Below are 16,095 nucleotides of genomic sequence, written 5' to 3' on the forward strand. Positions count from 1 at the left end.
TCTCATTAATAACCTTTTATGAGGCACCATGTCAAAAGTTTTATTGAATCAAGCAGTTATTACATCAACAGATGTCCCCAAGTCCAGCCCCCTACTGACTCCCTCATAGAAGCTAATTGTATGAGTCTGACATGATCTATTTTTGACGAATCCATGCTGAGCCCTACTTATCACTTTCTCCTGTTCTAAGAAATTTTGTATACTATCTCTTATTATTCCTTCTAATATTTCCTCACAATGGATGTAAGGCTAAACAGTCTATAATTTTCAGGGTTAGTTTTGCTACCTTTCTTCCATATTGGTACGATGTTAGCTAAGCGCCAGTCCCTTGGTACCATCCCGAAGTTTATTGATTCCTCGAATAGCAAATATAATGGTAGTACTATGACAGAGCTCAATTCGTTTAGTATCCTAGGGTGTATTTGTCCAGGCCAGGAGATATGTATTTAGATTCTGTAATCTATTTTTAACTGTGTCCTCACTCAAACATTCAATTTGGGAGCAATCAAGAGCCGAGCATTTAATCTGTGGGAGATCTTCTAAAGATTTTTCCGTTGTAAATACCAAAGCAAAAAATGTATTGAATAATTCCTCTCTCTCTTTTCCTTCTATTACCCTGCTTATTTTTTAGTGGGCCAATATTTTCCTTCCGTAACCGTTTCCCGTTGATATAACTGTAGAATTTTTGGGATTAGATTAAATTCTATTTTTAAATTTCTTATTACATTCTTTATATGCGGCAAATGATTTGGGTGTCCCATCTTGTTTAAACTCTTGAATGCCCTTCTTTTTTTTGGCTATTACATATTTGACTTTGCTGTTAAGCCACATAATTTTACTTTTGATATTTGTTCTTTTATTTACCCTACGAATAAATTTGCAGCATTTTTTTTAAAGTTTGACACCTTTTATTAGTATCCATACATCTAAATAATTCCTTCCAGTTTATGGCCCTTATTCAGATCTGATCACAGTACAAATTTGTTCTCAAAATGGGAAAAACCATGTGCACTGCAGGTGGGGCAGATGTAACATGTTCCGAGAGAGTTACATTTGTACTGTGATCAGATAAGGGCCTATATCCTTTAAGGACTCCTCAAACTTACCAAGGTTTGCTTTTCTGAAATGTAAGAACCTAGTTGTTCCAATATAATCAAATACGTCTTTGTTAAAATTTTAATAAAATGTGATCATATTGTGATCACTGTTCCCCAATGTCTCCCTTATGGTTATGTTAGTAACAATGTCCCTGTTGTTGCTTAGCAAGAGATCCAGGATATTGTTATTTCCGGTTGGACTTTCAATAAATTGATACAAATAGTTATAATTTATGGCATCCAATAAAACATTTCGGTACTTATGTAATATCTGGGCTCCCGTTTTACTTATGAGACCGCGTCCCCTCGCCACACTTCGGGCACGGTGGCTCGCTGCGCTCGCCACGCTATATAAAATCAACTCCATGCGTAGTTGGATAGTAGGGGTATGAAAAAATGGGGTGCATTTAACATGGGAGCCCAGATAATACATAAGTACCAACATTTCCTTTAGCGGTACTACTTGACCTACAGTATTAATGTATTTCTGGGTAGTAAAGTCACCCATAATAATAATAATGTCCCCTAAGCTGGTACGCTCTTCCCACCTGTAGAAATAGGTATTTTTCCTACTCAATATTTATGTTGGTGGCTTATAACATGTTTATTTAGCCCATTTAATATTACCTGTGATTTCTACCCATACCGATTTTAATGACTCCATGTAAGGCGTGTATGCCTGTTTGTGTTTTCTTGTTTCCCACCACTAGGGGTCATCAGGCACCTGTTGGACTTATTGCTCTGCCTCTAGTATCTGAGGAATCAGGTGCCTGGATATTTAGCAATTAGCTCATAATGGACACCTGTGAGCTGACTATATATTACCTCTGATACCAGCACTCAGAGCTGGTCATTGTTTTGTCTGTCCTTGGTGTTTGAGGAAGTGTTTCCAGCTGTTGTCCTGTACCCCAGCCTGAGTCCAAGATTCCTGTACCTCTGTAAAGATTCCTGTACCTCTGCCAAGTTCCTGCCAAAGATTCATGCACCTCTGTCAAGATTCCTGTACCTCTGCCAAGTTCCTGCCAAAGATTCCTGTACCTCTGCCAGGATTCCTGTACCTCTTGCAAGATTCCTGTACCTCTGCCAAGTTCCTGCCATTCTGCCAAGTTCAGGCCAAAGTTCCGGTACCTCTGCCAAAGTCCTGCACTCCCGCCACATCTCATTATGTTTTGCACCCAGTCTGTTACCTGCATTGATTTTTGGTGAGCACTAAAGTCTGTCCCAGTTGTTTCCTGCATTGTTCCTGTGTACCACATATTCTTTATTAAACATCCTGCATTTCCCTGCCATCTGTTTGTTTTGTGGATGTTTGCTTGGAGCTCCAAGGATTAACCTTAACACTCCATTGTGCTCTCTGTATGGTTTGGGCATGGTTTAACATATAAACATACCCCCTTCCCCTTATATCTAATCTATTTTTCCTAAACAGACTATAACCTTCTATGTTAGCCTCCTACTCATGGTATTCATTCCAACAAGTTGCGGTAACTAGGGTCTCTAGTTCCCCCCATGTTACCGGTTAAACTCCTTGCATTTCAGATCTTGTTTTTTATTTGCCCTTGTAAGGTTACCAGTTACAGAAGGTTCCTGAAACAATAAATCAGTATCATGGACAATATTTGTATTTGTCTGTGTGTCTCTCATACATCTTTCATATACCTTGTTCCCTTCTTCCTCCCTTTCCCTTTGCTTTCTATTCTACACTCATTTATTGGTTTAAGGTTTCGTACTATACCCACCCCCCCCCCCCCACCTGCCTAGTTTAAAATCTCCTCAAGCCTTCCCACCATTCTACCCTTGAGCTCCCATACCCCCTCCTCGTTCAGGTGCAATCCATCATGGGAAAAGAGATGGCATGTGCCCTATAAGTCGCCCAGTTTTCTAGGAACTGAATTCCCTCCCTCCTGCACCACCAATCTTTGAGCCACATGTTAACATCCCTAATCTCGCTCTGTCTCCCTGGGCAAGATCTTGGCACAGGTAATATTTATAAGTTTATTACCTTAGATGTCCTCACCCTAAGCTTATTGCCTAGATCCTTAAAGTTTTTTTGAGGACATCCCATCTACCACTGACTTTGTCATTGGTGCCAATAATCTGTCCACCTGGTCCATGATATGATAAGACAGCAGACTGTACGCCTATCACAGTCCCGATTACTGACTGCCCTATAAACTTTCCTAATAATTGAATCCCCTACCACACTATCTGCCTTGGGCCCTTCCTCTCTGAATTACCCTCCCTGTCAGAGGGGGTATTCCTCTGGTTGCTAGATGAACCCTTTCCTGCCAGCTCCCCCAGATCCTCACCCCCAATCATAGATTCTGCATCTATTTGGGTGTATCTACTAGGGTTTGGTAGTTCAGAGCTTTCCTGCCGATTCCTCCATCTGCTATTCCTCCTATACCATTACCCAGCTACCGTTCCTCTCTTCCTAGCTTGACTCAACCTCCTTCCCCCCTGGGCCCTCTGTTCCTCTAATGTAGTGACGGTGAGCTGCAAACTCTGCTCAAGGTTAGATATCTCCCTCAGTGTTGCAATAGTCAATATATTATAAATGTAACTTTTGAATTTCCTTTGAAATAAGACAAAACACATATTGTATTTACCATCATCATCCCAAGAGACCATGGGATGATGATGATGATGATGATGATGATGATGATAATTTAGTAATTTGTATTATATTTTTAATGTTACATCAACATGTTTGATAATAGCAGATTAGTTGTACAGTAAATCTAAGATAAAATTACATTTGTGGAAATAGCATTGCCCTATGCTGTAACCATGATACCATTGGAACAGTTCTGAATGCATCTATGCTGATTTTATATAACCAAATATCATAATGCAACTTGGTTTAATTAAACAATATTCAGGTAATATAAAGCCACTGCAGTGCTCTACAGGACACTATAAAATGTGTTATAGTTTGGTCTTCTCCAGCATTATTTTTCTGGAGTTCAGTTCAGGTTTTATAAGCAGGATATACAGCTTTGGGAGAAATATACAGCCCAGAACCCCAGCACATGAGGCCAGTATGGCGAATATCTCCACAGCCACCGCGTCTTTCCCTTTGGTGCTCAGATAGGCCGGGATCATTGCAACCCACACACTGCAGAATACCAGCATGCTGAAGGTGATGTACTTGGCCTCATTAAAGCTGTCCGGTAATGTTCTCACCATGAAAGCCAGAACAAAGCTCACCGTGGCCAGGATCCCCATGTAACCCAACATAGAGTAAAACCCGATCACTGACCCCTCATTACACTGAATAATGATCATTCCCTGGTAGGAGTGATGGTCATACTCCTGGTAGGGAGGAGACACAGACAGCCAGATACCACAGATCAGAACTTGGACAGAGGAGCACACAATGACCACATAATTAGACACTTTGTGAGTGACCCACTTCCTCCAGGTACTGCCGGGTTTGGTGGCTTTGAAAGCAATGCAGACAGTGACAGTCTTGGCCAGTACAGAAGAGACAGCTGTGGAGAAGAAGATCCCAAATGACGTCTGTCTCATCCTGCAGGTTATATCCACCGGCCGTCCGAGGAACAAGAACACACAGAGGAAGCTCAGCAAGATGGAGACCAGGAGAATGATGCTCACAGCCCGGTTATTGGCTTTCACAATTGGGGTGTCCCAGTAATAAATAAAGTTCCCTAATATAAATAACGTTACGGCAGAGAAAGATAAAGCTGTAACTATAAAAACTCGCAGCACAATGTCCTGCTCATAGGAGAGGAAGTCGTACGTCTTGGGAACACATCTTACTCTTCTCTTATCCGGCCACTCGTCCTCAGGACACCTATGGCAGATCTCACTGTCTGATATGAAAACAAAGAAATGATTTGTTATCTGTACAGTGAATAACTTTAATAATGATCAATTTGTAAAAATCCATAGTAAATCACACCCTAAAATATCCATCCATTTTTTATGGGTGTGCTGTGCCTCTATATAAAATTATTAATTCAGTAATTGCTCTATTCAGGTCATAAACCAATCCTCTTTGGTATCCCGCTGGTACACTCTTTAAAGCCAATGTTAACATGAATACTCCTGGACTAGCACGATAAAGTATGCAACATCATGAATAAATAGTATAGAAAATTCAATCAATGTTATGTGTAGTTTCATAAAATAATATAAAATAAAACACAAATAATGAAGGATGCCGTATTTATGAGGAAAAGTGGCAACATTTTTGTACAGATGTAGCGCTGCTCATCCATCGTCGGGGATCACCACACCTCCCCCTCTGGAGAGCGGTGCTACATCTGACTGGTACGCGTGAGTGTCCCACACACACACACATCCCAGTTTCCCGTAGGCGGGGGGAATGGAACCCTACCGGCTCACTATCTGAAGAAGCCGCCGAACCCCTAAGGAGGCGGGGAAACGCGTCATACCGCTAATTTCGACTGAGCTTTCTCATCTCCGGAGTGCCAGAGAGACAAGAGCCCTGTTACCTGCACTAAATCTCCTGGGTTTTGGTAACCACACCACCTGCCATTTAACCCGGAGCCTGGACTTCCAGTGATTATAAAAAAAAAAAGATTGCTGCAACACAGCCCTACCAAACAAAACTGCACCGGTGCATATATAGCAGGTACAGGGAGATCTCTCCCTTTGGACTTTTATATCATATAATATAATTTTTACTTATTTTTATTTTTTATTTTTTTCTTCAAACTTTTTACTGTGTCTGGCCAGGCAAAATCAAATATATAAGGGAGCCACTAACACTCCCCACCTATATATGGGATAAATAGAAAATCCATACCCCATTGGTGTTGAACTAACCACACTGGATTTTGTCGGCAAATAATTGTGCTTTTATGAAATTGTTTTTTTATCACTGGCCAGTGTTATATATTATATGTGTATTTAAATAGTTTTTCTTAGCTTATTAAATATTTGCATTATTTCATATATATATTGTTTCCAGCGCGTTATATGATTTTTTTTCTGTTTTTTTTTCTGTATTTATGAGGAAAAGTGGCAACATTTTTGTACAGATGTAGCGCTGCTCATCCATCGTTGGGGATCACCACACCTCCCCCTCTGGAGAGCAGTGCTACATCTGACTGGTACGCGTGAGTGTCCCACACACACACACATCCCAGTTTCCCGTAGGTGGGGGGACTGGAACCCTACTGGCTCTGCTTCAGGAAGACAGGCATGGTTAGGGGGGAGCGGGGACATATGGAAACACGGCGGGGACCAGAGGCAAGGCAGCGGGGACCCAGGGGGAGCCCTGTTGTAAGGGGATGCATGCACATCTCCTTCTGGCAGCTGGTGGGGGATGGCGGATGGCGAATCTTCCGCCATCCCCTGCAAAGATGATAGCCACTCCATCTGTAAATTTGCAATTTTTGCAAAAGTGGCAAAAATTTTTGGCTGGTCTATATATAAATATTATGGTCTATTAATGAAAGCTAGTGGACTAGTGAAACTGGTGCAATTTTGTCAAAGTGACCGTGTAAAAATTTACAAATAATTCCTTTTTATGACAAATCTAGCCGTCATGAGAGAAGTGGCAAAGACAAGCTTGTTTTTTAAAATATAAGCATACCATTCCTGTAAACCCTTAACATAATGACATACAGTATTAGTTAGTGATAGGTCATACAAAAAGCCAAACCAAAATTTGGAAATTAACATTTGTCCTGTGGACTTCAATAAATCACTTCCATAAACCCCAACTAGAATGATAAGAATGTTTTTGGAAGAGCTTGGAAATCATTACACAAGCCCATTATTTCCTTAAGACATGACTCATATACAATTATGAAAACTATAAATTCAACTATCATAATTCTCCACCAGGAACTGCTGTGATGAGTGTTGTTCAGATGACATGTTTTATCCATCAAGAATTATAATAAAACAAACATCACATGTATCAAGTGTAGCAATTATATTTGTGAATGCCATGTTTTATATTACTGCCTAAATTGTACAAATACTGTATATATCATCAGAGACATTACCTTGGAAAAAAAATTTCTCCAATTTCTGTATTTTGTTTTGAAATCATTTCAATTAATAATTTATTCATTTATAGTATACATCAACAAAACTGCAGGTTAATGATTAACTTGTATAAGAGTCAAATTATCACTTATTAGTGTGGTGCCATCAGGAGGTTTACCACACCCTGGCCTTGAACTTTTAGAATGTTATTGATCTACCTGATGATGAGGTTACCTGGATGCAGTGGGTTGGCTCATACTTTAGAACCTCATTTGTACTTAATGCTTAATTGAAAAATGTATAACCCTTCTGATTATTAATATTTAGAGGGTGCACCTGCATTATTTTTTTATTTTCTGTGTGCAGCACTATAAGTCTAGGCATGGTAGCACCTCTCTATTTAGGTTGCACAGTCTAGGGATACCCTTATATATTCTATAGGGAGGAGAGGAAGTAACAGGAAAAGTGGAGGTTTGGAGAGGTGACAGATACACATCTATATACACTGCATGACTTTGGAGAGTTGGTTGGTCTGATGGGATTGGTGGGCCATCTAGAAGCATCTACCCACAGGTCTGGAACTGTGGATGGTGGGAATAACCTTTATAATCTTCATTACCATGCAGATCAACCATTTGGTAACCTAGGCCACCTGCTTCTGTCAGCCTGGGTTGAATAATGGATGAACCAACCATGACATAATAATAAAAAGGAAATACAGATGTCTCTCAGATGGAAGGATGTCTTCTTACTGTATTACAGGTTCAATAATTCATTATCTAAAATTGCTTTCCACATAGGTATCTGTTGGGTTCAGACCGGGTCATTGCTGCTTATTTACAAGTATTGTTTTCAATGCTACTATATATACTTTAAATTAAAGGCATCAAAGACATTTTGGTTCTATAAACATAACAGAGTGTCCTAAAGGTCATTGTACCTTGTAATCCGTATATTACTTTCATCTTATCATACATCAATCGTGACTGCATTTACCATGACAGATGTAACCTCAGCTACTCACATATGATGAATCTTCCCATGTATGACACATCCCTACCTGTAACATTGGACATCTCTCCCTCAGAACACGGGACACAGTCATAGCAGCAGACATAGATTCCTCCATTTGAGGCTTTTCTGTACCCAGGAGGACATCTGTCATTGCACCGAGATTTGGGGATCTTATACAGAGAGAAACGAGTACATCAGTAATATATACATTTCAGCTTTGGATTTCAGAGCTAACACACCTACCTAGGACCACTATTCCCTCCAGCAATTGGTGAGGGAGCCCACTCGTAAGGACGCAATATTAGACTTAATACTTACAAATGGTGACAGAATATCTGACATAAATGTGGGTGAAAACCTGGGATCCAGTGACCATCAAGCAGTATGGTTCAAAATAAAGACAGAGACTGACTCATCGCACACAAAAACAAAGGTGTTAGATTTTAGGAAGGCTGATTTTGTAGAGATGGGGAACTCTGTAAGGGATTCTTTGGCAGAGTGGAGGAACTTGGAAGGAGTGCAGGATAAGTGGGAAAAATTAAAAAGTGCAATTCTAAAAGCAACAGAACTTTGTGTCAAAAGAGTTAGGAAAAACACAAGAAAAAGGAAGCCATTGTGGTTTGCAAAAGAAGTAGCAAGTATTGTGAAAGCAAAAAAGTTGGCCTTTAAGAAATTTAAGAAGACGCAGAAGAATGAGGACAAAGAGGTGTATCTTGTTAGACAGAAGGAGGCTAAGAAGGTAATCAGATGTGCAAAAGCACAGGCTGAAGAGAAAATGGCCCAATCAGTGGGTAAAGGGGGGAAAACTTTTTTTAGGTATATAAGTGAAAGGAGAAAAACAAAAAGTGGAATAATAAGACTAAAGACAGAGAGTGGAAGTTTTCTTGAGGGGGACAATGTAATAGCAGATAATATTAATAATTATTTCTGCTCAGTATTCACTGCTGAAAGAGAGGGGAAGGGGCCACAATTAAGTTGCAAGTATAGTCAGAAAACTGAGGAAGAAACAAGTACATTTACAGAGGAGAAAGTCCTCACAGAACTCTCAAAACTGAAAGTGGATAAATCAATGGGGCCAGATGGGATACATCCAAGGATACTAAAAGAGCTCAAAGGGGAGCTGGTAAAACCAATAACAGAATTATTCAACCAGTCACTAGCTACTGGAGTAATCCTAGAGGACTGGAAAACAGTGAATGTAGTCCCACTGCACAAAAGTGGAAGCAAAGAAGAGGTAAGTAACTATCGACCAGTGAGCCTTACATCAGTAGTAGGGAAATTGATGGAAACACTCTTAAAAAAAAAGAGTTGTAGAATATCTCAAAACCAGCAATTTACAGGATCCAAAACAGCATGGGTTTACTGGGGGAAGATCATGTCAAACAAATCTTATTGACTTTTTTGACTGGGTGACTAAAGTAATAGATCAAGGTGGGGCTGTAGATGTAGCTTATCTAGACTTTAGTAAGGCTTTTGACACTGTCCCACATGGCAGATTGTTAAATAAACTTGAAAGCTTGGGATTGGATTCTAAGATAGTTGAATGAATAAGAGCGTGGTTGCAGGACAGAAAACAGAGAGTTGTAGTAAACGGAGTACAGTCAAAGGAGGGAAAGGTTACAAGTGGAGTACCCCAGGGATCTGTACTTGGACCAGTGCTTTTTAATATCTTTATTGGTGATATTGCAAATGGAATTGAGGGTAAAATGTGCCTTTTTGCAGATGACACAAAGGTATGCAACAGGGTAGACACACCAGGAGGGGTAAAACAAATGATTGATGATCTAGGTAGATTAGAGGAATGGTCAAGAGCATGGCAACTACAGTTTAATGCCAAAAAATGCAAAATCATGCACTTGGGTTGCAAAAATCCAAAGACTAAATATAGTATAAATAGCACTATAATGGAAACTACTGAGGAAGAGTGGGATCAAGGTGTCACTATTTCAGGGGACTTAAAGGCAGGTAGGCAATGTAACAAAGCAATGAAGAAGGCAAGTCAGATGCTTGGTTGCATAGGGAGAGGTATCAGCAGTAGAAAGAAAGAAGTAATAATGCCACTGTATAGGTCATTGGTATGACCTCATCTAGAGTATTGTGTTCAGTTCTGGAGGCCATATCTCCAGAAGGATATAAATACATTAGAGACTGTACAAAGAAGGGCAACTAAAATGGTGCATGGCCTACATCACAAAACGTACCAGGAAAGACTAAAAGATCTTAATATGTATACTTTAGAGCAGAGAAGGGAAAGGGGGGACATGATAGAAACTTTCAAATATATCAAGGGTTTTAACAAGGTACAGGTGGGAGACATTCTTCACAGGAAGAGGAGCAGCAGAACACGAGGACATGCACTGAAACTAGAGGGAGGAAGATTCAGGGGAAATTTGAGAAAGAATTACTTCACAGAAAGAGTAGTAGATAAGTGGAATAGCCTCCCATCAGAGGTGGTAGAGGCAAATACAGTAGTACAATTTAAACATGCTTGGGATAGGCATATTGATATCCTTACAAAAAAATAAGGATCAAATATGGTTTGAGGTAACATGTTTAAAAAAGGGGCAGACTAGATGGGCCAAGTGGTTCTTATCTGCCGTCAAATTCTATGTTTCTATGTTTCTATGTTGTCTGAACCTTTAAGAACCTACTGCTATGCTGATTAATCTGTTCCTGATTGTATGAAGGAATTCACTGTTTTAATGATCATCAATCTGTTTTGAGTTTCATATCGGATTCTTGTTTAACTAACTCCTAAGAAGAAGATGCTCCTACCTACCCTTATGGGTATATCCATATTGACATCTTACTAGTATCATTAATTTTGAAACTACTATTCACCACGGATGAAGTCACCTAGTTGATGAAACGCGTTGGGTCAGAATCATATGCTGTGAATGAAGCACATACAGGATTCAAACTGAAATGTATTTGTTTGTTTTTGTTTTTATCTTTTGTATACAAAATATTATAAAGATATATATATATATATATATATATATATATATATATATATATATAACATATGACGGGGCCCTCAGGGTCCAATCAGGGCACTCACCAAATGATTCGTGAAAAATAGTAATTTAATACATCACCAAATCAAGAATTGGACCGCAGTCCTAGTCGACATTTCGGCCGTGACCCGGCCTTTGTCAAGACAACAGCAGTGCAGAGTAACAGCGAGACAAGGAAGCAACCAGACCAGCCCTACGTGTCCCCTTAAGTAGCAGTGTAGATCTAAAATGTAACACAGGTGTGCAGGTACTCACCTCCATAGCGTGCATCGTTAGCGTGTGTTGCTAGGACACTTCCGTGTCAGAGCGCCGGATCCAATATGTCCGTGCGTTTCAAAGACCGGATGTGACGCGCAAATGCGTTCCACATACCGGAAGTCCATCACTAACTCACGCTCCAGGTCGTGTTGTATACACGTTCCTATAGCAACAGAATCGGGGCCTTATTACCACTGTCAGAGTGCTCGATGCATATGTAGTTAGCGCTATGAGGCAGTTTAAAGTGGATTAAAGTGCAATGTGCATATAGTTTGTAAACTATATAGAGCGGACATAGGTCTGATATATCCAATTGTTAGGGATCATGTTCGCTACCCAAGGGAACGCAGGCTGGGTTGGTGAACAAAAAATAGCAAAAATAACAATAATGACATAAGTGTCCAGGTTACTGTAACAGCGTTACAGCACCTTAATACATACCAAGACAAGACAAAATAGACCATACCACATACGATACATATAATACATATATACACTAACAAAAATCAATCTAGATATTATTAAGCATTATATACAATTTATCATGAGCAAGAGATGTAGGACCGGAACCTACGAGAACCATTAATCATAGACCAGCAGAGGATGATGGGTATTACAAGAAACATGAGAGTAGATTATTCTCATTAAGTCCACGTGGTGCTATCGTATCTAGTTTGTAAATCCATCTTGCTTCACATCTCTTTAGGGCCAAGACACGGTCACCTCCACGTATGGGTTTCACTATATGATCCACCAGTATACTTCTTATTGATGCAATTTGGTGTCCAGCTTGGATACAATGTCGGGCAACCGGTTTATCCGTTACTCCCGATGTGATGGCTTGTCTAATATCCGTCCTGTGGTTCGCCATTCGTTCCCGAAATGGTCTTGATGTAAGACCAACATAGTATTTTCCACAGGGACAGATTAAGACATAAATTACAAACGCACTTGTACACGTTAGTCTGTGGCGGATCTGAATCCGTTGTCCATTGTGCGGTTGTGCAATTGAATCTCCAATCATCATGGAATTGCACGTCGTACATCCTTTCGGGCATTTATAGCAACCCATCTTGTTAGATCTTAACCATTGGGTGCCCTTCACAGACGGTTGTAATGTTGGTCTCATCAGCAGCTGGCGAAAGTTGGGGCAACGGCGGTATGCATTCATCGGTGCTGAGAATTTTGATAGCTGTGATGTACTGTCGCTACCAATAATGGGCCAGTATTTTTTGTGCAGGGTTTGGGTCACATTGGATAGATGATCAAATGTCCCTACATGTACCATCCTAGGTTTTTCAGACTTTCTAGGATCGCCTTTAGGTGGCTCATGGTGTTTGGATCTCGCCTTCCTCAGACATCTTGAGATGACTTTATCTGAATAGCCTCTTGCACGGAATCTGTCGCTCATCTCAGATAGCTGCATTTCTGCTGTTGCTTGATTTGAATTTATTCTCAAAACTCTCAAAAATTGAGAGATAGGTAAATTTTCTTTGAGATGAGTCGGGTGTTGGCTGCCAGCTTGTAGTAACGTATTACGGTCAGTTGTTTTACGGAATAATGTGTATCCAAGTTTGTTCCCCTCTCTGAGTACACAGACATCAAGGAAGGTCACCCTTTGCTGATCCATGATATGGGTAAATCGTATTGGTTCTGGTTCCATATTCAGTCCATTAATCATCTCTAAAAGAGCATCCTGTGTTCCCGACCAGACAATAAAAACATCGTCGATGAATCTAACATAACACAAAAGCTGTGTGGCATATTTAGTAGTGATATACTTGGATTCGTATGATGCAATGTACAGATTCGCATATGCGGGCGCTACGTTTGAGCCCATAGCGGTCCCGTTTACTTGCATGTAATAGTTATTTCCATACATGAAATGATTTCTCTTTAGTACCAATTCAATCAATGTGATCACAAATTCAACCGGCGGGCTATTGTGACCCCATGAGATAAGGTGGTCCTTAACCGCCTGGATACCCTCCATATGCGGTATTACCGTATATAGAGATTGTACATCAAGGGACACCAACCATACTTCTGTGTCCGGTAACACCAGATCTTTGATTCTGGAGATAAAGTCGGCTGTATCCCTGATGTAGCTCAATGTTGACTTAACTATTGGCTGTAATAGATGGTCCACGTATACTGCCAATGGCTGTAACAATGACCCCCTGGCTGATATTATGGGACGGCCAGGGGGATTGTCCAGCCGCTTGTGGACCTTAGGCAGAGTGTACATAATGGGCATGATTGGATGTTCAACCACTAAACAATCTACCAATTTGGCATCAATCCAACCCGCCCTAAGGCCTAGGTCAATAGCCATATCAATTTCCTTCTTAATCACAACAGTCGGGTTTTGGTCTAGGACTTTATACACCTTGGTATCATTCAATTGATTGCGAATCTCTGCTTTATACTCCGTCCAGTCTTGCACTACAACCGCCCCGCCCTTGTCGGCGGGGCGTATCACTATATTATCATTGTTTTACAAACCTAATAGTGCCTGTCGCTGAGTATGTGTCAGGTTTTGATATCTCGGACGGTTTGTGGCAGATTTGGATTTATCATGTTTGACCATTCTGAGAAATGTATTTATACTCTGATTAGTGGGAGCTGGATCAAATTTACTACTTTTGAGACTTCTCATATGTCCCTTATCCACTAATGTTTTGGTATCACCAAAATGGTCTTTAAGCCGAAGTTTTCGGCCAAATTTATAATGATCTTTCTCCCAGTCAAAGGGGTCGTGTCTAGACGTGGGTATATAAGACAGGCCGAGGGTAAGTATGGATCGTTCTGCTTCAGTTAGGGTATGAGAGGATAGATTGAATACCGTCTCTACGTCCTCGATCGTCGTCCTATTTGCTTTCCACCCCCCTCTCCTTTGGTGGAGCCTTTTGCGCCTTTTACCCCCCTTGGAGGGTGTACCCCTAAAAAAGGTGCCTGGGAGTTACTAGGTTGGTCACTGGTATCGGTATAGTCACTGTCAGATGATATTGGTCCCGCAGAGGTTATATCGCGGAAGTTATCACGTTGTCTACGGGGTCGTGTCGGTCTCCTACCTCGTTGGTTAGTGTTGTCACCCACCAACCACCTGTAGACAGTATGTAGCTTATAATCAGTGTTAACCGTTTCAAGTTTTTTCCTTTTAAATTGTATTAGTTCCTGTTGGTATGTTTCAACTTGACTTTTGATTTTATCAAGCCAAGGTTCACTTTTATCAGCAACCAATTTCTTTAAGTAAGTGGTTTTAAAAGTGTCAATATCAGTGCGTACCTTACCAAGTTCGCTGCCGACCTCTTCAATGACTAGTAGTATTAGGTCGGCAGAGCACTTATTTAACACTCCGCACCACCGTGAACAGAAGGACGGATTGTTTCTCCCTAACATGGGTATATTGGCAATTCTAAAACCACGTGGGATTTTCTTTGACCTATGATATTCACTCAAGAATTGGCCGTGTAGCAATAGGTCTGTCTCCCTTTTTCTCAATTTCAATAACTTGAAGTATAAGTCACCAGAGGTCTCTGCTGGTAGTGCAGAGAATTCAACCTGATCGAAATAAATTTTCTCGGCATCATCATCTGTCAGTGAGATGAAATTACTATGGGCCGCTGCTAACAAATCATCATCCAGAAACATGCATGCTTGTGACATGCTTACTCACAATAATGGTAATATTATCAATACTCCTATTCAATTCAATAAGAGAATTAGAACATCTGGCCAGGAACATCAAGGATATAAAATGGTATAATCATTGAACCAAAAAAGACAAAAATACATATAGTGCACCAAAAAAGAAAAAGAGAAAATCTACACAAATAGTGCAGTCACCAACATATAGAGCTTGATTCCTCATCAGTTTCATACTCTAAGTATAGCCAGTCACTTAGTAAACATTTGTCCATCCAATAGTTGCGGGTGCAGGGTAAATGGGATTAGACTTGACTCCAATTCCTAAGTATAATCACAGTGTAACCGCACTCCAAGCCAGCTCTTGTTAACAGGGGTGCTCCTTATAGCAGCAGCGTGTGCTCCCTCAATATAACATATGACGGGCCCCTCAGGGTCCAATCAGGGCACTCACCAAATGATTCGTGAAAGCTATCAAAATTCTCCGCACCGATGAATGCATACCGCCGTTGCCCCAACTTTCGCCAGCTGCTGATGAGACCAACATTACAACCGTCTGTGAAGGGCACCCAATGGTTAGGATCTAACAAGATGGGTTGCTATAAATGCCCGAAAGGATGTACGACGTGCAATTCCATAATGATTGGAGATTCAATTGCACATCCGCACAATGGACAACGGATTCAGATCCGCCACAGACTAACGTGTACAAGTGCGTTTGTAATTTATGTCTTAATCTGTCCCTGTGGGAAATACTATGTTGGTCTTACATCAAGACCATTTCGGGAACGAATGGCAAACCACAGGACGGATATTAGACAAGCCATCACATCGGGAGTAACGGATAAACCGGTTGCCCGACATTGTATCCAAGCTGGACACCAAATTGCATCAATAAGAAGTATACTGGTGGATCATATAGTGAAACCCATACGTGGAGGTGACCGTGTCTTGGCCCTAAAGAGATGTGAAGCAAGATGGATTTACAAACTAGATACGATAGCACCACGTGGACTTAATGAGAATAATCCACTCTAATGTTTCTTGTAATACCCATCATCCTCTGCTGGTCT

The 16,095-nt window shown here is 40.7% G+C and overlaps 1 protein-coding gene across 1 annotated transcript in view; it reads right to left on the reverse strand.

Annotated features, from left to right (window-relative positions):
• Nucleotides 1–4,025: 4,025 nt before the first annotated feature.
• The window catches only part of LOC146040980 (vomeronasal type-2 receptor 26-like), a 37,785-nt gene continuing 25,715 nt past the window's right edge, over nucleotides 4,026–16,095 (reverse strand). Inside the window, exons 5-6 of the mRNA XM_083163604.1 lie at nucleotides 8,146–8,269; nucleotides 4,026–4,933 (exon numbers count right to left, since the gene is read on the reverse strand). Coding sequence (XP_083019730.1) covers nucleotides 4,026–4,933; nucleotides 8,146–8,269 — 1,032 coding nt within the window. The remainder of the gene's footprint in view (nucleotides 4,934–8,145; nucleotides 8,270–16,095) is intronic.

This window comes from Crinia signifera, chromosome 1 (assembly GCF_055691185.1).
Source record: "Crinia signifera chromosome 1, ASM5569118v1, whole genome shotgun sequence".
Taxonomy (NCBI): Eukaryota; Metazoa; Chordata; class Amphibia; order Anura; family Myobatrachidae; genus Crinia; species Crinia signifera.